At 49.8% G+C, this 24,805-nt stretch overlaps 1 protein-coding gene across 2 annotated transcripts in view; it reads right to left on the bottom strand.

The window, feature by feature from the left end:
- The window catches only part of LOC140385862 (NIPA-like protein 2), a 158,115-nt gene that overhangs the window by 42,555 nt on the left and 90,755 nt on the right, over positions 1-24,805 (bottom strand). For both annotated transcript variants that reach the window (XM_072468463.1, XM_072468462.1), the window contains 4 exons: positions 12,304-12,363; positions 8,304-8,425; positions 6,956-7,052; positions 2,994-3,129 (listed from right to left, as the gene is read on the bottom strand). In XM_072468463.1, coding sequence (XP_072324564.1) covers positions 2,994-3,129; positions 6,956-7,052; positions 8,304-8,425; positions 12,304-12,363 — 415 coding nt within the window. The remainder of the gene's footprint in view (positions 1-2,993; positions 3,130-6,955; positions 7,053-8,303; positions 8,426-12,303; positions 12,364-24,805) is intronic.

The following is a 24,805-nucleotide window of genomic DNA, read 5'->3' as shown; positions in this document are numbered from 1 at the left end:
TTGAATTTTCTCCCCCCCCCCCCCTCCTCTCCCCACTCCGGTAAAGTCACGAGGGTCCCGTCCAGGAAGGTCAGGAACCTCATTTCAATAAATTATACTATAATTAGTGGGCTTCCCCATCATGTCCACCCTAACTCTTACCAACTTTTACAGATTCACCATAGAAAGCATCCCGGGGGCTGGTTTAGCACACAGGGCTAAATCGCTGGCTTTGAAAGCAGACCAAGGTAGGCCAGCAGCACGGTTCAATTCCCGTACCAGCCTCCCCGAACAGGCGCCGGAATGTGGCGACTAGGGGCTTTTCACAGTAACTTCATTTGAAGCCTACTTGTGACAATAAGCGATTTTCATTTTCATTTCATTTTCCATCCTATCGGGTTGCATCACAGCAACTGCTCGGCCCAGGACCGCAAGAAACTTCAGAAAGTCTTGAACACCGCCCAGTCCATCACATGAACCTGCCTCCCATCCATTGACTCCCATCTACACCTCCCGCTGCCTGGGGAAAGCGGGCCGAATAATCAAAGACCCCTCCCACCCGGCTTACTCACCCTTCCAACTTCTTCCATCGGGCAGGAGATACAGAAGTCTGAGAACACGCACGAACAGACTCAAAAACAGCTTCTTCCCCGCTGTCACCAGACTCCTAGACGACCCTCTTACGGACTGACTTCATTAACACTACACCCCTGTATGCTTCACCCGATGCCGGTGTTATGTAGTTACATTGTGTACCTTGTGTTGCCCTATTATGTGTTTTCTTTTTATTTTATTTTCGTGCACTTAATGATCTGTTTGAGCTGCTCGCAGAAAAATACTTTTCACTGTACCTCGGTACACGTGACAATAAACAAATCCATACTGCACCCCCTCCACCAGTTGGAATTTCCCCCTCACTGTTGTGACGTTACGCCGGCAAAGTTTACAACTGATTTTGCAAAATATGAACCAGGCAAAGGTAACCAGCTGGGAGCACACAGGTATGTATAGCCCTCTGAGGGAGAGGAACATACTCAGGCAGTACCCTGGTGCTGACCACTGACACACTGGCACTGGCACCTGGCAGGGAATCCTTTGTGAAGTTCCATTGGGGGGTGGTTTTCTCTTATTGATTGAAGGCGGGGGGGGGGGGGGATTCTCCTTATCTGTGGGCGGGCAGGGGGGGGTGGGGGGGAGTGTATTTTTCTTTAAGGGTGCCCCAATCCCTGTAGAGCTGGCATAGAATACAAGAGCGGGGAAGGACTTCTGAGGATGTAGCAGGCTCTGGTCAGACCCCATTTGGAGTACTGTGAGCAGTCTGGCCCCTGTCTAAGGAAGGATGTGCCGGCCTTGGAAAGGGTCCAGCGGAGGTTCACACGAATGATCCCAGGAATTAAGGGCTTGTTGTAAGAGGAACGGTTGGGGACTCTGGGTCTGTACCTGATGGCGTTTAGAAGGATGAGGGGAGATCGCAAGTGAAGCTTACAGAATACTGATTGGCGGGAATAGAGTGAATGTGAAGAAGGTGTTTCCTCTAGTAGGAGAGTCTAGAACCCAGAGGGCACAGCCTCAGACTAAAGGGTCGAACCTTTAACACTGAGTTGAGGAGGGATTTCCTCAGCCAGAGGGTGGTGAATCTTAAGGCTGTGGAGGCCAAATCACTGAGTGTCGTTAAGACAGAGCTAGATAGGTTCTTCATTAATAAGGGGATCAGGGGTTGCAGGAGAATGGGGACGAGAAACAGACCAGCCATGATTGAATGGTGGAGCAGACTTGATGGGCTGAATGGCCTAGTTCTGCTCCTGTGTCTGATGGTTTTACGGCATTGCTGCACACGGGTCTCCTCACCTCAGCCAGCTCTGTGTCCACATAATGTAAAATTCTGCCCACTGAATCCACTTCATCGAAACTTTCATAGATCTCTATTAGCTCACCCCTCAGATTTAATTTTTCCAAGAGAGAATTTCCTGATTTATCGATCCGCATGTTTCAGCCATCATGGGCGACATTCTCCGACCCCCTGCCGTGGGGGCACTCTTTCCCTTCCGCCTCCGCCACGGTCTCCACCATGGCGGAGGCAGAAGAGACTCCCTCCACTGCGCATGCGCGGGAAACTGTCAGCGGCCGCTGACGCTCCCGCGCATGCGCCGCCCGGGGATGTCATTTCCGCGCCAGCTGGCGGGTTACCAAAGGCCGTTTCCGCCAGCTGGCGGGGCGGAAGTTCCTCCCGCGTCGGCCTAGCCCCTCAATGTTGGGGCTCGGCCCCCAAAGATGCGGAGCATTCTGCACCTTTGGGGCGGCGCGATGCCCGTCTGATTGGCGCCGTTTCCGGAGAATTTCGCCCCATGTTTCTGAATCTTCTCAGGACCTCCCACCGGTGGAAGCGACGAAATTCTCCCTTCTGGGTCTTTGCCCCACGTTATTCTGTCCTATCCTAACATGCTCTGGTTGTGTGTGTGTGTGTTTTTTTTATTCTTGAGGTGTGGGCGTTGCTGTCTGAGCCAGCATTTGCTGCCCATCTCTAATTGCCCTTGGACTGCGTGGCAAGTTCACTTAAGAGTCAACCACATTATAATGGAGCAGGAGATAAAAGATGCGATTGGGATGTTGCAGTCGGGGAAGGTGGCAGGGCCGGGTGGGTTTCCGGTGGAATATTATAAAAAAATTCAAGGATACGCTGGCACCCCTGATGGTGGGGACATTTGAGGAGGCAAGAGGGAAGGGGGCTGCAAACCGACCCCCAAGAAACAGGTGAACCTGAGGAAGGAGCAGCGCTCCGAAAACTAGTGATTCGAAACAGACCTGTTGGACTCTAACCTGGTGTTGCAAGATTTCTTACTGTGCTCACCCCAGTCCAACGCCGGCATCTCCGCATCCTGGCTTCCTATATTACAGCAGTGGCTACATTTCTAAAGCACCTCACTGGCTGTCAAGTGCCTTGGGACATCCTGAGATCAGAAAAGGTGCTATTTAAATGCAATTCATTCCTTCCTTCTCAAACTGAAAGCACTTACTGTACTTGGAAAATACAAGAGGCGATCATAATAACAATCATCAGGTAGAATATGGGATACTGGAACTGAAGCTGCCCCTTAATAGAGCTCGTTATCATCCCGGACACGGCCTTGACAGAGATCACGGTTAGCGAGGCTGTAAGAAACACAACAAGGATTATTATACTTCTAAGGCAAAGGTCCAACAGAAACATAGGCACTGGAGTACTGCGTACAGTTTTCGTCACCATACTGAAGGGAGGAGAGGCTTAGAACAAACATAGAACATGCTTGACTTCAAAGGGTGCAAAGAAGGCTCACACTATTGATTTAGCGGGTGAGGGCGTTGTCCTAAGATGAGAGGCTGAATTTAGAGACCGAATTCAGAAGAAAGAGAGGTGATCTCATTGAAAGCACCGCAGCTCAGTGGTTAGCACCGTTGCTTCACAGCTCCAGGGTCCCAGGTTCGATTCCCTGCTGGATCACTGTCTGTGCGGAGTCTGCACGCTCTCCCCGTGTCTGCGTGGGTTTCCCCCGGGTGCTCCGGTTTCCTCCCACAGTTCAAAGATGTGCAGGTTAGGTGGATTGGCCATGCTAAATTGCCCTTAGTGTCCAGAAAGGTTGGGTGGAGTTACGAGGATTGGGTGGAGATGAGGCCTTGGGTAGGGGGCTCTTTCCAAAAGCTGTGCAGACTCGGTGGGCTGAATGGCCTCCTTCCACATTGTAAATTCTATGATTCTATGAAACATGGAAGATTCTGAGAGGGTTTAGCAGGGTAGACGCTCTGTGAGGCCTTGTGCCCTGGGCTGAGAGTCTAGAACCAGGGGGCAGGATCGCAGGATAAGGCCATTTTGGACTGAGGTGAGGAGAAACCTCTTCACTTGGAGGGTGGTGAATCCTTGGATTTGTGAGTGCTAGCTCGCTGCAGAAGAGGACGGGCCAACAGAGCCCGAAGATGAATGACCTCCTTCACGCAGCCAGGGTACGCCTGCCTCCTAATGTCTCCCGCTGCATCCCTTCCCACACTCTTCAACCGCCACGGTGATCTCTCTCCCAGACACTCCACGGATTCCCAACACTTCTCATGGTGCCCACCCATCCCCATGGTGTCCCCCCCACCCACCCCCATGGTCCCCCCCCCCACCCCCATGGTCCACCCCCCCCCCCCCCGCAGTAGATAATCTGTTCTTCACATCTCCACTCCCACCCACCCCCACTCCCCATGGTCCCCGTCAGCAGATAATCTGTTCCTTACATCCCCGCTCCCGCCCACCTCCCCCCTCCCATGCCAGACTTCATCACCATCCAACCTGGCAGGACTCCCGCCTACACTCTCCCCGTCTGTGGCATTGCAGGAGAAACTCGAGCACCGACGGCGAGAGCGGGCACAGCCTGTCAAGAGTCACACCTGAGCTGAGTCGCCGAAAACCTTTTGAGGAGAGAACCCTTGGGTGAGGAGCAGGACCGCACCCGTACAGAGGCTGAGGTGAGGGCAGCGACGAAAGTGAGAACCATCAATACATGCAGCCATGGTGCAAGCCTCACGTGAGTTAACTTTCTCCCATCAGTCAGCCCCTGTGATGCACGAATGCCCTATCGCTTCCCTTCCAGGTCAATCAGTCACCAGCTCAGGGCATCCTCAGAGAAAAGCATCGAGGAGAGGAGCCATCACAGATGTCACCCTCCAACCCTACTGGCTGACATTATTCATCAAGGCCCCGCCTTCCCAACCTTGCCCCTCGCCTGAGGTGTGGTGATCCTCAGGTTAAATCACCACCGGTCAGCTCTCCCCCCTCAAAGGGGAAAGCAGCCTGTGGTCATCTGGGACTATGGCGACGTTATTTATTGTACTCCCAGCGTAGATACACACACCTCAGGGGAACTGACCAGGAGGCAGGCTTCTAGGTCACTGCCTGGGTGAGGCCCTCACAGCTGAAGATCCACAGCAGGCGGAAGAAGGAATGTCCCAGGGAACCGGCACTGGGAGGGGTAGCTGAGCCCCTGGTCATTGACGTACCCCTGGGTCCGGTCGTCCCAGAGCTGCAGAGGCAGAGCCGTGAGCATCAGACCTCTTCTCATCGACTGCAAGGTCGACTGGAGACGGCCCATCGCCTTCCGTCCGAGGAAACGGTGCCGTCACTCCCAAACAAGGAGGCCAACGTGGCAAGGGTGGCATCCGCAGTGGAGACCTTGGCGCCGGACGTGCACTCCATGGCGGGGGTTGCCCGCTCCATGGTCCAGCTCATGACCTCTGTGACTGAGGACATGGGCAGAGTGTGGGCTAGAGTAAAAATCGTTCAATTCATTCCCAGAAATGAAACACAAAATATAAAATCCCTCTTCTGTGTTTGGTATTGAGGTCCCAATTGGAAGGTGTACAATTTACACTGCGTCTCACTAAATTGCACCTCACCCGAATGTGGAAAAGACGGGGCGCCTTGGGTCCCGCGCATGCGCAGTTGGGCCAGCGCCAACCAGCGCATGCACGATGGCCGTCCTCCCCCAGGCCGCCCCGCACAAACATGGCGGATGGATCCAGGCTCGCCGGCGGAAGAAAGGAGGCCGCCGACAGAGAGGCCGGCCCGCCGATCGGTTGGTCCCGATCGCGTACCAGGCCCTGTGGAGGCCCCCCCCCCCCCCCCCACAGGCCCCCCCCCCCCAAGCCTTTGCGACGAGTACCCGCCGACAGCGACCAGGTGTGGACAGCGCCGGCGGGACTAGGCCGTTTACGCGCGGCCGCTCGGCCCATCCGGGCCGGGGAATCGCCGCTTGCCGTTTGCGCCGATTCTCCGAGCGGCCCGGCGCGATTCGCGTGGCGCTGGTTTCGGGGGGGGGGGGGTGGGAGAATCGCGTGCTGGTGTCGGAGCGGCGTGGCGGGGGTCGGGGCGGCGTGGCGCGACTCGCGCGCCGCCCCGGCGAATCTCCCACCCAACGGGGGAGGGGGGAGAATACCGCCCAATGGATGCAGGCTGACACTCCAGTACGGTACTGAGGGAGTGCTGCACTGTCAAAGGTACAGTCTTTTGAATGAGATGTTATTCCGAGGCATTGTCTAACCACTCTGGTGCTTGCCAAATAACCAATGAAAAAGGGCAGAGGAGTTCTCCCCAGTGTCCTGGCCAATACTTACCCCTCAACCAACATCATTAAAAACACATGGCCTGATCATCATCACAGTGTTGTTTGTGGGAGCTTGCTCTGCATAAATTGATTGCCGAGATTCCGAGATTCCACCAGTGGTTGTACTTCAAATGAAAAGTGAAGCACTGTGAAGCAGGTGGGGCGCCCTGAGGTTGTGAATGGCGCTACAGAAATGCAAACCTTGTATTTCTTTCTGCATGGCTATTTTGATCAGCCCGGTGAAAAAGTAACAAAATTATTTTTAAAAATTCAAAGGGACGTATCGGGCGATGTTTCATATCTTGGGAGTTATGCAGAGATGACACTAGTTTCCCGATGTGTAACAGGTCTTATTTACACTGCTTTTAAATGTCAACTTCATCCTATGGCTCTCGCATCCAGCTCTTTCCTTGTTTGCTTTTCTCGGAGGTCCGCCGGACCTGACCAATCAATCACAGTGAACATCAATTATAAACATTCACATAATCAAACACAGAACTGCTGAACCATTGAACACTGCAGGTGGCCAAGCGCAGCGATGTTTCAAGTTAGCATCGTGCTTGTAATCCCCGGCACAGCAAATGTCCAAGCTCAGAGACGCTGCTCAGAGGCGGCGCTGATTGTATGGTTCCGATACGGCAGGAACAGCTTGTCACATACCACGTTGGAACAGTTTTAATGTGCACTTCCTCCTAGGTCGGGAGCAGCTTGGGAATTGCATACTCCTCGTTTCCTTAGTTACGGTCTGCAGTGTGTGGAAACGGGAGGCAGGGAAGGGGGCTGGTCCCATTCAAATGTTGCTTTCCCCCATGTAAGGATGTAAAGATTATTAAATGGCTATTCCCGGACGCATCCGCTCTTACCCAGTAATGAAGACATCAGCAGTAGGATCACTATGTGTTTCATTCCTCTTTTCTTGTAGAGGTACAGAAAAATAACAAACAACGTGATTTCCAACCCCTGTACCAAAGCAGAAACAAGGTGTGGTTATTATGCTGTACAGCTGAAATCCAACACAAACTTAGATCATTTGGCTTGTCTAAAAAAACAAGAACATTCCCTCAGACGCTGGGGCAAAAAGACTCGGTTTAGTGGGGCCATGTCCCGGGCCTAAAATACCTCCGATGCCATATTGGCTCAATCTTTAAAGCAACAAGGCCCCTTAAAAGGAAAGCAAGGGGAGAGTGGACTGGCAGGTCATCGGAACATAGGGATTAGGAGCAGAAGTCGGCAATTCAGCCCTTCGAGCCTGCTCCGCATTCAATCAGATCATCTGATCTCTTCCTGGTCTCAAATCCACCTCCCCACCTGTTGCCCATATCCCTGTAACGTGTTTTTAAATCTGAAATATATCGACCCCCTCTCGAAACCATTTAATGACTCAGACTTCACCGCATTATGAGTCAGTGAGTTCCGCAAATTCATCATCCTCTGCGAGAAGCAGTTCCTCCTCATCTCAGTTTTAAATCTCAAACTATAACCGTGACCTCCCTTTTTAAATAGGGCCATCACATTAGTGTGTTTCCAACCCACTGGGACCGTTCCAGAATTCAGGGAATTTTGAAATATCATAACCAATACTATCTCCGCAGCCACCTTCTGTAAACCCTAGGGTGCATGCCATCAGATCCCGTAGACTTACCTGCCTTTAGTCCCATTCGTTTATTCAAACCTTCTCCTGAATGGTGGCTATTACACCGAGTTCCTCTGCATTAACTGCAGTTCTTGGGGGATTTTTTTGTTATCCTCTACCGTGAAGACAGAGGCAAAATGTTGGTTCAGTGCCTCCGCCATCTCTGCGTTCCCCATTATTACCGTAGTAGTACACTGCCTCCAGGGAAAATCCTAGTCAGCCTCTGACAGTAGGCCTTAATAGGCCTTTAATCAGTTGAGTTGACTACCCACCATGTGTGGACGGATAGTCCAAACCTCCCCCCCACCCCCTGCATCCCCTTCCTGAGGAAAATGGCCGAGGGATGGGATAGAGCTGGGAAACTCAGATGCAGACCGGCAGTAGGAAGTTCCGTGTCCTTCCAGATCAGGACTTTAAAACTTAGCCCATATGGGGCCCAAAGGTCATTAATTTCTATGTCTCTGCTTTAAGTAGATGATCAGACACCAATGCAATAGCGGGTGTAAGACAGACTGGCTTGAATTATATTTTTATTGCTCTGGAAAGCCATAAACACACCTCATTTCGGAGTGCCTTACCAAGTAAACCAGAAACTGCCAACTGACAACATATTTGTGAATTTTGGCGGCTGTGACCTCCTGCTGGACGTTAATAGCAAAGGTCACCAGAAGATATGTCCCCAGTACGGCCAGCGATCCACCTACAGGAAAAGCAAAAAACACAGCAGTTTTATACCAGTCCTGGTTTTGGCCAGAAGCTCACTTCAGAAATACAGTCCGAACGGCATATTTTGTTCCTGAATCACGGCCAAAATGGGCCCAGTCACAATTAATCCTGAAGTTCCCAACGCTCAAAGATTTTCATAGATTTTATAGAATTTACAGTGCAGAAGGAGGCCATTCGGCCCATCGACTCTTGGAAAGAGCACCCTACCCAAGGTCAACACCTCCACCCTATCCCCATAACCCAGTAACCCCACCCAGCACTAAGGGCAATTTGGACACTAAGGGCAATTTATCACGACCAATCCACCTAACCTGCACATCTTTGGACTGTGGGAGGAAACCGGAGCACCCGGAGGAAACCCACGCACACACGGGGAGGATCTTGGGGGGCCGAGCCCTAACCTTGATTTCCGCCCTGCCAGCTGGCGGAAAAGGCCTTTGGTGCCCCGGCAGCTGGCGCGGAAATGACATTGCTGGGCGGCGCATGCGCGGGAGCGTTAGCGGCCGCTCACGGCATCCCCGCGCATGCGCTGTGGGGGGAGTCTCTTCCGCCTCCGCCATGGTGGAGACCGTGGGGGCACCCCCCGAGGCCAGATCGCCACGCGCCCCCCCCCAGGACCCCGGAGCCCGCCCGCGCCGCCTTGTCCCGCCGGTAAGAGAGGTGGTTTAATCCACGCCGACGGGACAGGCATTCCAGCAGCGGGACTTCAGCCCATCCGGGCCGGAGAATCGCAGGGGGGGACCTGCCAACCGGCGCGGCGCGATTCCCGCCCCCGCCAAATCTCCGGTACCGGAGAATTCGGCAACCGGCGGGGGCGGGATTCACGCCAGCCCCCGGCGATGGGTCGGCGAATCTCGCCCAATATGTTGAATCTAGTCTGTTCACATCAAAAAACAGAAACATTTTCAGGCCCCAAAACATCAGAACGAAACACTGTCACGTCAAAAATACATGACTAAGATAAAGTGTACATATGTGCGTGCGTATGTGAGTCCACATGTGAATCCATCTATGTATGTGTGCGCGTGTGTGACTGTGTAAGTGTGTGTGTGTCCATGAATGTGTGTCCATGTGTGCATCTGTGTATGTGTGTGTCTGTGTTTGTGAGTCCATGTGTGTCCGTCCGTGTGTGTGCGTGTCTGAGTCCGTGTGTATGTGTGTGTCATAATCCGGGCCTACCTCCCCAGGCTGAGATGAAGGCCTACCACAAGTGTGGTGATATGCATCACCGTAAATACACAAGGGGTTAATGTAGGTACACTGCGACTGAGTAAACACTAGAGGGAGCACCAGAGACATCATGACACACAGACATTCAACCAATAGGTCAGTAAGACAGGACATGGCCAATGGGCAGTCAAGACACCCAGAGGTGACACTACCACAAGGGGGCTACCCATATAAAAGGACAGGGCACACAGGCTCTTCCTCTTTCCATCGGCGACACTCAGAGACACAGGGGCAGATTAGGAAGCATCACACCCACCGCATGGATGAGAGCAGACTGGTTAGTTAGATTGAGTTGCTATAGGAAGATTAGCAGGAGAGTCGAACTCAAGTCGAGGAATTGTTAACTGTTCACTAAATGTGTTAAACCTATCTCCAAGTCTGAACCCTCCTATGTCAGAGTGTACATCAGGGAAGCAGCTTATGCTGCATGAAGAAGTATAACACAACAAGTACTTCTCTGGGGGGACAGCACAGCAATCTCCAATTGGTTATTCACCATTGCTTCCTCGGGTGACCTGTCACCTCCCAAGTGGCAGGCAGGCAGGAAGCAGTGACAATGACAGTGGGCTGTGGGGGCTGAGCGGAAGAAGGAGGGAAATTTTGATCAGGCAGTGAGGTGGTGGTGGACAGCCCCCTGTCTCAATGGTTCGCCAATTCCCCCAAATCAGGTACGATTACACCCGTGTTAACTCTCTCGCTACCTCATTGTATCAAAATGCAGTTGACAATAAACTATTGCCAATCTCTGCACCTATGATGTATAACTTGGAAAGTGCCACATTGCAGCGATCAGGAAGGGTTTGGAAAAGAGAAGACTTAGTGGAGATCTTTCGAATTAAGGGTGCAGTGGACATGATCAACATGGAAGGAAATTTTTTTCCTGGGGGAGAAGCTAAAACTGGGGATCGTAAATAAAAAGACAGTGACGGAAATGTTCCAGCCGTTCCTGCCAACCAGCTCTTCCTGCCAACAGCGGCTCACCCCTGCGGGTTCCCTGGGACCCGACGGTGACAGTGGCAGGACCAGAAGATGGCGGCACTGGCCAATGAGGGGCCGCCTCCGCGGAGCACACCACGGAGGGGGCAGAAAATCCCACCCAGCGACTAATAAATCCAACAGGAAAACCAGGGGAAATCTCGTCATTCAAAAGAGGGCTTAGGATGTGGAACTTGCTGCCACAAGAGGCAGCAGGGTAGCGCAGTGGTTAGCACAGTTGCTTTACAGCTCCAGGGTACCAGGTTCGATTCCCGGCTTGGCTCACTGGCTGTGTGGAGTCCGCACTTTCTCCCCGTGTCTGCGTGGGTTTCCTCCGGGTGCTCCGGGTTCCTCCCACAAGTCCAAAGATGTGCAGGTTAGGTGGATTGGCCGTGATAAATTGGCCTTTATGTCCAAAAAAAAGGTTAGGTGGGGTTACGGGGATAGGGTGGACACGTGGGCTTAAGTAGGGGGCTCTTTCCAAGAGCCAGTGCAGACTCGATGGGCCGAATGGCCTCCTTCTGCACTGTAAATTCTATTCTATGAATTTACGAATACATTGGAGGCTTTCAGAAGGAAATAAGATGAGTACGTGAGAGAAATGGGAATAGGAAGATATGGCGAAAGGCTGAGATGAGGTGGAAGAAAGCTGGGGCGCGATTCTCCCATCCCGCGGCAGTGTCCACGCCGTCGTAAACGCCGTCGGGTTTTACGACGGCGTGAATGGGCCGTTGCCAGGAGTAATCCTGGCCCCTTCAGGGGACCAGCATGGTGCTGGAGCGCTCCAGCTGCCGATCCCGGCACAACCTGTGCGCCGCGGGATCCGCGCATGCGCAGTGGCCTCCTTCAACGCGCCGGCCCCGATGCAACATCGCGCAGGGCTACAGGGGCCGGCGTGTAGGAAAGGAGGCCCCCAGCCAGTGATGCCGGCCCGCGGATTGGTGGGGCCCGATCGCGGGCCAGGCCACCTCGGAGGTGGTTCAAATCCCATCACGGCAGCTGGCGAAATTTACATTTGATCACTAAATCCGGAGTATAAAGTTAGTCCCAGTAATAGTGACCAGGAAATGACCATCGATTGTTATAAAACCCCATCTGGTTCACCAGTGTCCTTTAGGGAAGGAAATCTGCCACCCTTACCTGGTCTGGCCTAATTGTGACTCCCGACTCACAACAATGTGTGGTTGACTCTTAGCTGGCCCTCTGAAGTGGGCAAGCCACTCAGTTCAAGGGCAATTCGCGATGGGGGCATCAAATGCTGGCCCAGCCAGCAACGCCCACATCATAGGAAAGAAAATAAAGTGGGCTAGTTGGGTCCAATGGCCTGTTTCTGTGACGTATATTCTGTATTGAATTAAAAATACTGCTTCCAATTTGACCACTCAATGGGGCTGCTCAGGAACTCTGCTTGATTATATAAATGTTCTATTTTCAGACCTTGCGCATGGTCTGTCATAGTGTAACCTTTATTTTTATTTTAAACAGCTAATTATTTATTGTGTTTTAAGATAAGGGCCACCCATGGAGTGAGAGAGAGAGAAAGGCCATCCTGACATGTACCAAGGGGTTGCCTGTGGTAATTCAGCATCAATGCTCAGTAATCAGCCAAGTAGCTCAAACTAAAGTATTATGGAAGATATGACTTACCCAAGATATCGGAAGAACGCAGCTTCTCCTTTAGAAACACCACTGAAATGGCTGCACTTGCTATAAATAAATAATAGTTCAGACATTATTATAAGATGCTAACAATTGTCAAAGTTTTGCATTAAAACAGGAAAACTGACAAATCGAAGTTAATGGGTCTGTGAATAACATCTCATATTTGAAATAGAACATAGAACACACAGTGCAGAAGGAGGCCATTCGGCCCATCGAGTCTGCACCGACCCCTTAAGCCCTCACTTCCACCCTATCCCCAATAACCTCTCCTAACCATTTTTGGTCACTAAGGGCAATTTATCATGGCCAATCCACCTAACCTGTACATCTTTGGACTGTGGGAGGAAACCGGAGCACCCGGAGGAAACCCACGCGGACACGGGGAGAACGTGCAGACTCCGCACAGACAGTGACCAAATCCCTGCTGGTGGGGCTGGCAAATCAGAAGCTGCCCCCCCTCCCCCGTGGCGATACGTCGTAGGACCTTCCCCCCGCCCCGCGGCGATACGTCGTAGGACCTGTTGTTTGAAGTTTTGTTTTCTGTGTCCAGGACGATATGGCAGAAGAATTCACCACTGTCGTCAGCGGCTTCAACACTGCTTTTCCCTACCAATATCGGCCTTTGCCGATATCTTGGAAAATCCCAGCCGTAGTTTTGGCATCACTGATGAATAGGATCATACGTCTCCCTTTGTGAATGCAATGAACTGTCTCATTCAGGGAAGGTGTAATAAAATGCATATACTACACCCAATGAACCTTGGGACCCCAGCGATGTCAGCAGTGACTTGTTGATTTTGCGAATGCGGATGTGTTTAGGCAGCAGATGTGCCTGTTTTCACTTCTCCAATACAACTGTGGTCTGCTGGATCCATCCACGGATGGACTCATGTCATCGAAATTGGCAGGCGGAGCTTGGATGGCCTCAGTAGCACGGGGCCTTGGTTTAGTGGTCTCCTTGTAGCTACTGGCAAGGTTGCTGTGACTGGGGATAGGATTCCAAATCATCCCTCAGATTGTTTCAGGATGCTGTAAATTCTCATTAATTCAGTCTTACGTTCAGAACCAGAAATGCAGGATGTTGCCAGGAACGCTGCCTGTCTCATAAATAGGGCTGAACTCGGCTTCCATCGGTCTTCTCTCTTTAACGAGGAGATAATCATGATTGCAGTGCCCTCTCCCATGTTCACTGACTCACTGGACACCGATGTTTCTGTCACAGCTTTGTAAGATTGCACAGTCATTTTGATGCCAATGTCATAAAGCCATTATAATGTATATAAAATATTATTTTATTTGTACTAGTATCGAAGAAGATTTTATTCTTTATTTAAAGCTATTAAATCCACTTTTTGACACACTGATGAGAGTGGGAAATCGTACCTGGGACCCCAGCGCTGTGAAGCCTCAGTGCTAGCCACTTGTGCTAACGTGCTGTCCATATTACTGGAACACTTATTATATTCAGCAACTACTTCGACAGCACTTTCCAAACCCGTGACCACTACCATCTAGAAGGACAAGAGCAGCAGATACCTGGGAACCCCCCCACCTGGAGGTTCCCCTCCATGTCACTCACCATCCTGACTTGGAAATATATCGCCGTTCCTTCTCCGTCACTGGGTCACCTGGAACTCCCTCCCTATCAGCACTGTGGGTGTACCTACATCACATGGACTGCAGCGGTTCAAGAAGGCCGCTCACCACCATCTTCTCAAGGGCAATTAAAGATGGACGATAAATGCTACACTGGCCAGCAATAAATTAATTTGTTAAAATGAGCCTGGATCTCTAGATTACTAACGTTAGAATGTACAGTGCAGAAAGAGGTCATTCAACCCATTGAGGCTGCACTGGCCCTTGTAAAGAGCACCTAACCTAGGCCCACACATCAACCCTATCCCCATGACCCCACTAAAGCTTTTTGGACACTAAGGGCAATTTAGCCTGGCCAATCCACCTAACCTGCATATCTTTGGACTGTGGAAGGAAACCGGAGCACCCGGAGGAAACCCACGCACACACGGGGAGGATGTGCAGACTCTGCACAGACAGTAACCCAAGCCGGAATCGAACCTGGGTCCCTGGAGCTGTGAAGCAACAGTGCTAACCACTGTGCTACCGTGCCGCTCAGAATACCACTACCCCAACATTTCCCCACGCAACCACATGTAGAAGTTACTCTACAGCTCATGAAACTATTGTTATGATCCCAGCTGATGTTAATACTGGACAAGTCAGATCTCAGGGTGGTATGATAGATCCAGGGCCAGATTCCGCGGTTCTGCGACTAAGCGTTGACGCCAATGGAAAGTCCATGAACTTCTCCGACAGGAACATCGGCGCTGCAGCTGCACCGATTCCACGAATCCCGAGAAAAGCGGTGCGGGATTCACCGGGCCCGTGATGGACACTCGCTGGGCTGACAAGCTGCAGCCGCGCTTAAACAACGCCCCCCACCCCCCCCCCCCCCCCCCACACACACACACACTGACCTATACAACCCAGGTGTTGCTATCTTTTAGTGGCTATAAATATGGCGGTTAATAAGGTTGCCTTTCCTAATCCTAATTATGAGTATACTTTCAGAGTCGGCAGGTATCTCTTGATACCGCCACAAGGTTCAACCGAATATCGATCAAAGAGCCAATACACCAGTTATTTAGTTCAAAGTCAATGGTGCTTTATTTACACACAGTATGGTTTACTCATGCACAATAACACTACAGGCTAAACTATGTCTATCACTAACACCTATACTTAACTTCGGGTCCCCGCTTAAGTCAGAGGAACTGTGGCCGTTGTTCGGATCTGAGGCTGTTGGGTTTGAAGAAGTAGCAGGAGTGTAGCTATGGTCGTCTGTCTGGTAGCGAGCGTTGAACCTGAACTTGCTTCTGGTGGTGCAGGTGGAGGGGGTCTCTCCAGTTGAGAGTCGAATCCAAGAGAGCGAACGCATGGCGGGGGTTCCTTCTTATACTCGGGGGGGGGGGGGGGGGGGGGCTTCGCGCGCTTTTAGGCGGGCCTTAAACTTGGTCCCATATCAATTGGGCAGCTTCTCGATCGCCGCCATCGATCTGAGCCAATAAAGGGGAGGGTGTCCTGATGACTGGGCGTGTCCTAAGTGGCCGTTTGCCTTGCTTGGTTTGTATCTTCTTGCTGAGGTAGTGGCGCCGGAATGTCTGGGACGGTGTCGGCTACCTGAGCACTAGTTCTTTTGTTTGTCGGAGATGGGCCATCAATGCGCAAATCGGCCAAGAGTTTCGGTTCTGTCTGCAGTCTGTCTTCTAAACACACATTCAGGCTCTGTGCTTGTTACTTTGCATTGTCCATTTTTCCCTGTATGCTCTGCGAGTGTCCATTTTATATGCTGAAAGTGGCCATCGCAGATGACTACACTGGGCACCAGGTTTATAGCAGGCTATCAGCGGCATGCACGGCTGCCTTGCCGGCTGAGGTAATGGTGTTGCGTACTCGTCCACCCCGACCCCACAGCCCACCTCCTGGCCACCCCCCACTACTCCCCCCGGCCCTGGCAGAACCCCCCCGGCTAGCGACACGACAGTCGGCGAAATATGGCGGCGCTGGACACTGTCCGTACGCCCTCTCTCTCTCTCAGCAACCATCAGGCCAGGCTCACGATGTTTGAGAGCACACGTGGACCGCACCATCGGGAACCCGGGCCATCGGAGGCGGGAAATCGCGGGTGGGCCCCCGAATGACCTGCAAGCGGTGTTTAAACTACGCGCGCCGTGCGTCACATTGTCACTGTTTTCGAGGAGACGGAGCATCGCGATTTGGCGTCAAACCGGCGCCTGCCGCGATTTCGGCATCGGAAGCTATTCTCCGTCCGATCGCACGTCCCGATTTCGGCATCAGCTAACGGAGAATCTGTGACTGAACAGAGTCACAGGAGTCAGTTGATGAAAGTTTAACAATATAATAAAACATTTATTAAACAAGAAACTCTTTCACCCCAACTGCATCTTTACAGATATATATAGATTTGTGAGGATTACGAATCTATATAGTTACAAACTTTATCTCATACTCTAATGTTGACAGCAAGTACAGTCCATGTACCAGTAGGTGACCTGTTGTTGGACACATTACACTCTGAAACCAAGTAACAGATGAAATGAATGAAATGAAAATCGCTTATTGTCACAAGTAGGCTTCAATGAAGCTACTGTGAAAAGCCCCTAGTCGCCACATTCCGGCGCCTGTTCGGGGAGGCTGTTACGGGTTTAATCAAAAAATGCCACCCAAAGCAATTTCTATGGGTTTCTCATCACCTCCTCCCTGTCACAGAAGTTTGGTCTTTTAACTTGGGTTTCCAATCTCGAAGAACTAATCTTGGAATTTCCTCCCAAACTACTCTTTCACTTGGACATCTTCAACAGGGATCCACCTCCAGGGATTCAGTCTCTCCTCCCAAAGTTCCTCTCCCCTGGGTCGCCATGTGCATTCGTGCTTTGCCTTCCACACACACTCTCAGATACTCAGCATCATCAACAGTACATGACTGCTTCACAGACCCCCAGAGTACGGAGTCATCAACCTTTGGCTGTCTCCTCTGATCATCAGACTTCTCGCAAGTCCACTTTATCTTGATCCCGCTCCCCGCAAGCTTTCGCTCTTTAATTCGGAACCTTTTTCCCTGCTCATTACCTCAACACATTGTTCCTGAACTTAAGTGTCTTCCTGGCCATTTTGTCCCACTCCCTGGTTTCTGGGACCTTCTCCTGTTCTTTTGTGAAATCTGCTTTCCGCAGTTCCCTCTCTTTCCAGCTCCGCCTGGCACCTGCTTCCAACTGAACTAAAACTGCTTCCTGTTTCTCCCGGTGTCTGTGTGGGCCCCCTGTTGCTTGGTGTTATGTGCCAGGGTTTAATAAACTCCAAAGTATATTACGGAGTTCACCTGACCTATAACCTTTTGTTGAATTTGGCTAGGATGAGCACAAGAGCCCACCTTTCAGACGTTATTCAACAGACTTCTTAGGCACGTTTAATCAAAAAAATAACAAACTTTATTCTATGAATTTAGTTAACATTTGTGTAAACACACAGCAAGAATTTTTATCAATTACAAACACAAAGACCCCACGCAGCTTCAGTAATCTATGTATAACTCTTAATGAATTCCCCTTTAACTGTTCTAATTCAATAACAAAATCCAAATAAAACCAGAAACCCCTTTTCACAGGCGTGGCCCAGCACATGGCATTCTCACTGGTATAAGACTGTTGTTATTGATACTCTGTTCCCCTTTTCAAACAGCAGATTTGAAATCCTTCCAAAAAGCAATTATCTCTTTTAAGTTACCAAGCAGTCTGGATACAGCTTCTAAAATGAAGATAGAGAGGCAGGCCACCAAAAAACTTTTGTTTTCTGTCTGAGTCCACAGCAGCCAAATGTGAAAGCGAAACCAAAAAAATCCCCCCAGAGCCACAGCCCAGCTCCACCCACACAATGACATAAGACGATAAGACAGAGGAGTGGAAGTAAGGCCATTCGGCCCATCGAGTCCACTCCACCATTCAATCATGGCTGATTTCAACTCCATTTACCCGCTCTCTCTCCATAGCCCTTAATTCCTCGAGAAATCAAGAATTTATCAACTTCTGTCTTAAAGACACTCAACGTCCCGGCCTCCACCGCCCTCTGTGGCAATGAATTCCACAGACCCACCACTCTCTGGCAGAAGAAATTTCTCCTCATCTCTGTTCTAAAGTGACTCCCTTTTATTCTAAGGCCCCCGGGTCCTAGTCTCCCCTGTTAATGGAAACAACTTCCCTACATCCACCCGATCTAAGCCATTCATTATCTTGTAAGTTTCTATTAGATCTCCCCTCAACCTCCTAAACTCCAATGAATATAATCCCAGGATCCTCAGACGTTCATCGTATGTTAGGCCTACCATTCCTGGGATCATCCGTGTGAATCTCCGCTGGACCCACTCCAGTGCCAGTATGTCCTTCCTGAGGTGTGGGGCCCAAAATTGCTCACAGTATTCTAAATGGGGCCTAACAAATGCTTTATAAAGCTTCAGAAGTACATCCCTGCTTTTATATTCCAAGCCTCTTGAGATGAATGACAACATTGCATTCGCTTTCTTAATTACGGACTCAACCTGCAAGTTTACCTTGAGAGAATCCTGGACTAGGACTCCCAAGTCAAAGAACAAAGAACAAAGAAATGTACAGCACAGGAACAGGCCCTTCGGCCCTCCAAGCCCGTGCCGACCATGCTGCCCGACTAAACTACAATCTTCTACACTTCCTGGGTCCGTATCCCTCTATTCCCATCCTATTCATGTATTTGTCAAGGTGCCCCTTAAATGTCACTATCGTCCCTGCTTCCACCACCTCCTCCGGTAGCATGTTCCAGGCACCCACTACCCTCTGCATAAAAAACTTGCCTCGTACATCTGCTCTAAACCCTGCCCCTCTCACCTTAAACCTATGCCCCCTAGTAATTGACCCCTCTACCCTGGGGAAAAACCTCTGACTATCCACTCTGTCTATGCCCCTCATAATTTTGTAGACCTCTATCAGGTCTCCCCTCACCCTCCTTCGTTCCAGTGAGAACAAACCGAGTTTATTCAACCGCTCCTCATAGCTAATGCCCTCCATACCAGGCAACATTCTGGTAAATCTCTTCTGCACCCTCTCTAAAGCCTCCACATCCTTCTGGTAGTGTGGCGACCAGAATTGAACACTATACTCCAAGTGTGGCCTAACTAAGGTTCTATACAGCTGCAACATGACTTGCCAATTCTTATACTCAATGCCACGGCCAATGAAGGCAAGCATGCCGTATGCCTTCTTGACTACCTTCTCCACCTGTGTTGCCCCTTTCAATGACCTGTGGACCTGTACTCCTAGATCTCTTTGACTTTCAATACTCTTGAGGGTTATACCATTCACTGTATATTCCCTACCTGCATTAGACCTTCCAAAATGCATTACCTCACATTTGTCCGGATTAAACTCCATCTGCCATCTCTCCGCCCAAGTCTCCAAACAATCTAAATCCTGCTGTATCCTCCGACAGTCCTCATCGCTATCCGCAATTCCACCATCCTTTGTGTCGTCTGCAAACTTACTAATCAGACCAGTTACATTTTCCTCCAAATCATTTATATATACTATAAAGAGCAAAGGTCCCAGCACTGATCCCTGTGGAACACCACTGGTCACAGCCCTCCAATTAGAAAAGCATCCTTCCATTGCTACTCTCTGCCTTCTATAACCTAGCCAGTTCTGTATCCACCTTGCCAGCTCACCCCTGATCCCATGTGACTTCACCTTTTGTACTAGTCTACCATGAGGGACCTTGTCAAAGGCCTTACTGAAGTCCATATAGACAACATCCACTGCCCTACCTGCATCAATCATCTTAGTGACCTCCTCGAAAAACTCTTTCAAGTTAGTGAGACACGACCTTCCCTTCACAAAACCGTGCTGCATCTCACTAATACGTCCATTTGCTTCCAAATGGGAGTAGATCCTGTCTCGAAGAATTTTCTCCAGTAATTTCCCTACCACTGAAGTAAGGCTCACCGGCCTGTAGTTCCCGGGATTATCCTTGCTACCCTTCTTAAACAGAGGAACCACATTGGCTATTCTCTAGTCCTCCGCGACATCCCCTGAAGACAGCGAGGATCCAAAGATTTCTGTCAAGGCCTCAGCAATTTCCTCTCCAGCCTCCTTCAGTACTCTGGGGTAGATCCCATCAGGCCCTGGGACTTATCTACCTTAATATTTTTTAAGACACCCAACACCTCGTCTTTTTGGATCTCAATGTGACCCAGGCTATCTACACACCTCCAGACTCAACATCTACCAATTTCTTCTCTTTGGTGAATACTGATGCAAAGTATTCATTTAGTACCTCGCCCATTTCCTCTGGCTCCACACATAGATTCCCTTGCCTATCCTTCAGTGGGCCAACCCTTTCCCTGGCTACCCTGTTTCTTTTTATGTACGTGTAAAAAGCCTTGGGATTTTCCTTAACCCTACTTGCCAATGACTTTTCGTGACCCCTTCTAGCCCTCCTGACTCCTTGCTTAAGTTCCTTCCTACTTTCCTTATATTCCACGCAGGCTTCGTCTGTTCCCAGCCTTTTAGCCCTGACAAATGCCTCCTTTTTCTTTTTGACGAGGCCTACAATATCTCTCGTCATCCAAGGTTCCCGAAAATTGCCGTATTTATCCTTCTTCCTCACAGGAACATGCCGGTCCTGAATTCCTTTCAACTGCCACATGAAAGCCTCCCACATGTCAGATGTTGATTTGCCCTCAAACATCCGCCCCCAATCTATGTTCTTCAGTTCCCGCCTAATATTGTTATAATTAGCCTTCCCCCAATTTAGCACATTCATCCTAGGACCACTCTTATCCTTGTCCACCAGTACTTTAAAACTTACTGAATTGTGGTCACTGTTACCGAAATGCTCCCCTACTGAAACATCTACCACCTGGCCGGGCTCATTCCCCAATACCAGGTCCAGTACCGCCCCTTCCCTAGTTGGACTGTCTACATATTGTTTTAAGAAGCCCTCCTGGATGCTCCTTACAAACTCCGCCCCGTCTAAGCCCCTGGCACTAAGTGAGTCCCAGTCAATATTGGGGAAGTTGAAGTCTCCCATCACCACAACCCTGTTGATTTTACTCTTTTCCAAAATCTGTCTATCTATCTGCTCCTCTATCTCCCGCTGGCTGTTGGGAGGCCTGTAGTAAACCCCCAACATTGTGACTGCACCCTTCTTATTCCTGATCTCTACCCATATAGCCTCACTGCCCTCTGAGCTGTCCTCCCGCAGTACAGCTGTGATATTCTCCCGAACCAGTAGCGCAACTCCGCCTCCCCTTTTACATCCCCCTCTATCCCGCCTGAGACATCTTAATCCTGGAACGTTTAGCTGCCAATCCTGCCCTTCCCTCAACCAGGTCTCTGTAATGGCAACAACATCATAGTTCCAAGTACTAATCCAAGCTCTAAGTTCATCTGCCTTACCCGTAATACTTCTTGCATTAAAACATATGCACTTCAGGCCACCAGACCCGCTGTGTTCAGCAACTTCCCCCTGTCTGCTCTGCCTCAGAGCCACACTGTCCCTATTCCCTAGTTCTCCCTCAATGCTCTCACCTTCTGACCTATTGCTCCCGTGCCCACCCCCCTGCCATACTAGTTTAAACCCTCCCGTGTGACACTAGCAAACCTCGCGGCCAGGATATTTATGCCTCTCCGGTTTAGATGCAACCCGTCCTTCTTATGCAGGTCACACCTGCCCCGGAAGAGCTCCCAGTGGTCCAGATAACGGAAACCCTCCCTCCTACACCAGCTGTTTAGCCACGTGTTTAGCTGCTCTATCTTCCTATTTCTAGCCTCACTGGCACGTGGCACAGGGAGTAATCCCGAGATTACAACCCTCGAGGTCCTGTCTTTTAACTTTCTGCCTAGCTCCCTGAACTCCTGCTGCAGGACCTCATGCCCCTTCCTGCCTATGTCGTTAGTACCAATATGTACAACGACCTCTGCCTGTTTGCCCTCCCCCTTCAGGATGCCCTCTACCCGTTCGGAGACATCCTGGACCCTGGCACCAGGGAGGCAACATACCATCCTGGAGTCTCTTTCACGTCCACAGAAGCGCCTATCTGTGCCCCTGACTATAGAGTCCCCTATTACTATTACTCTTCTGCGCTTTGACCCTCCCTTCTGAACATCAGAGCCAGCCGTGGTGCCACTGCTCTGGCTGCTGCTGTTTTTCCCTGATAGGCTACCACCCCGACAGTATCCAAAGGTGTATACCTGTTCGAGAGGGAGACAACCACAGGGGATTCCTGCACTGGCTGCCTGCCCTTTCTGGTGGTCACCCATTTCTCTGCCTGCACCTTGGGTGTGACCACATTTACATAACTGCGATCTATGACGCTTTCCGCCACCTGCATGCTCCTAAGTGCATCCAATTGCTGCTCCAACCGAACCATGCGGTCTGTGAGGAGCTCCAGTTGGGTGCACTTTCTGCAGATGAAGCCATCCGGGACGCTGGAAGCCTCCCGGACCTGCCACATCTCACAGTCAGAGCACTGCACCCCTCTAACTGACATTGCGTCAATTAATTAAAATTAAAATTAAAATTTTTTAAAAATAAAATATTTTAAAAAAAATTTCAAAGTTACTGTTAACTATCTGTTTCCTAGCACTAGATTTCTAATAGAAATGCGAAAGCTAAATATAGTACTCTCCGATCTCTGGCTTAGATATCCCTCTAAATTATAATTAAGTAATTATGTTTAATTAGTTACCAATGCTTAATTTTTTTAATTTAGTGTAGATTCCCAACTAGCCACTCAGGCCACAGCTTTACTGTGATGTCACTTCAGTTTCCCCCCCGACACACACAATTTGAAAAAGGTATAAAGTTAAAAATGAGTAAAAATCACTTACTTACCTTCTTACCCTCTGAGTGTCTTAGATGTTCTCAGGTTCTCTCCCTGACAGAGACTGCTCCTCCTCCTCCGAACGGCTCCCGAAACTAGGCCGCGATCTTTTAAAATCTCCGCTCCGACTCGCAGCTCCCGCGTCAAAGTCCCTTTGCACTTCAGCATTATGAATTTTGTCACCGTTTAGAAAATAGTCCATGCCTCTATTCTTTTTTCCAAAGTGCAAGACCTCGCACTTGCCCACGTTGAATTTCATCAGCCATTTCTTGGACCACTCTCCTAAACTGTCTAAATCTTTCTGAAGCCTCCCCACCTCCTCCATACTACCTGCCCCTCCACCTATCTTTGTATCATCGGCAAACTTAGCCAGAATGCCCTCAGTCCCGTCATCTAGATCGTCAATATATAAAGAGAACAGCTGTGGCCCCAACACTGAACCCTGCGGGACACCACTAGTCACTGGTTGCCATTCCGAAAAAGAACCTTTTATCCCAACTCTCTGCCTTCTGCCTGACAGCCAATCGTCAATCCATGTTAGTACCTTGCCTCGAATACCATGGGCCCTTATTTTACTCAGCAGTCTCCCGTGAGGCACCTTATCAAAGGCCTTTTGGAAGTCAAGATAGATAACATCCATTGGCTCTCCTTGGTCTAACCTATTTGTTATCTCTTCAAAGAACTCTAACAGGTTTGTCAGGCACGACCTCCCCTTACTAAATCCATGCTGACTTGTCCTAATCCGACCCTGTACTTCCAAGAATTTAGAAATCTCATCCTTAACAATGGATTCTAGAATCTTGCCAACAACCGAGGTTAGGCTAATTGGCCTATAATTTTCCATCTTTTTCCTTGTTCCCTTCTTGAACAGGGGGGTTACAACAGCGATTTTCCAATCCTCTGGTACTTTCCCTGACTCCAGTGACTTTTGAAACATCATCACCAACGCATCCACTATTTCTTCAGCTATCTCCTTTAGAACTCTAGGATGTAGCCCATCTGGGCCCGGAGATTTATCAATTTTTAGACCTCTTAGTTTCTCTAGCACTTTCTCCTTTGTGATGGCTACCATATTCAACTCTGTCCCCTGACTCTCCGGAATTGTTGGGACATCACTGAAGCCATGTGATAAGACAAAAACCTTTCTTAAAGGGACCTCCACATGACACTTGGCAACAGCATAGTTTTCCCTATACTACTACCCAACTTGATAACGTAGCTCCCCATTTTATAAGGGTCATAAAACCTCAGGAAAACGCAGGAATACAAACAAAACCACAGACGTACAGGCATCACTCTAATTCAAGAAGGAAAAAACAGTAGAATGGGGAAATAAGAATATTGGTCCGAACTGTTGCTTCCTTCTAGGAAGTGAGACCAAAAACCCAGGTTTCCTCTTTCTTAACATATTAATACAAAATATAAATTAAATCTAAAGCTATAGTTTATTCCTGTCACCCACAGCACAAATGTACCTCACTTAAAACTATCTCTATTTCCTAACACAATTTAATCATCACGTCTACTCCAGTGTTAACTCCACATTGGAGCCTCTAAAGTCTGGTCAACCATGAATCCATAGAATTCCTGCAATGCAGAAGGAGGCCATTCGACCCATTGAATCTGCACTGACCCTCTGAAAGAGCATCCTTCCTGGATCCACTCACCCGCTCTACCCCCGTAACCTCACCTAACCGAAAACATCTTTTGGAGATGTTCTCTAAAGAGATCCTGACTGATGTAAATCTTCTCTCCCTTCACCTACCTTGGCTCCATATCCTGATACCCTTGACGAACAAAAACCTGTCCATCAAAGTTGAAATGATTGATTGAGCTGGCATCTACTGCCGTTTGAGGGAAAGAGTCCAAAGGTGTGCAGGTTAGATGGGGCCATGGCGATATGGCAGGGGATTTTTCAAAGGGTTGGTGCAGACTCAATGGGCCGAAAGGCCTCCTTCTGCATTGTAGGGATTCTTTGATTCTAAAGTAGAGTTCGACAGTTCTACCACCTTTTTTCGTGAAGATGTATTTTCTAACTTTGTT

Source organism: Scyliorhinus torazame, chromosome 11, assembly GCF_047496885.1.
Source record: "Scyliorhinus torazame isolate Kashiwa2021f chromosome 11, sScyTor2.1, whole genome shotgun sequence".
Classification (NCBI taxonomy): Eukaryota; Metazoa; Chordata; class Chondrichthyes; order Carcharhiniformes; family Scyliorhinidae; genus Scyliorhinus; species Scyliorhinus torazame.
The sequence above is the reverse complement of the archived record's forward strand: the minus strand, read 5'-3'. Positions and strand labels throughout refer to the sequence as shown.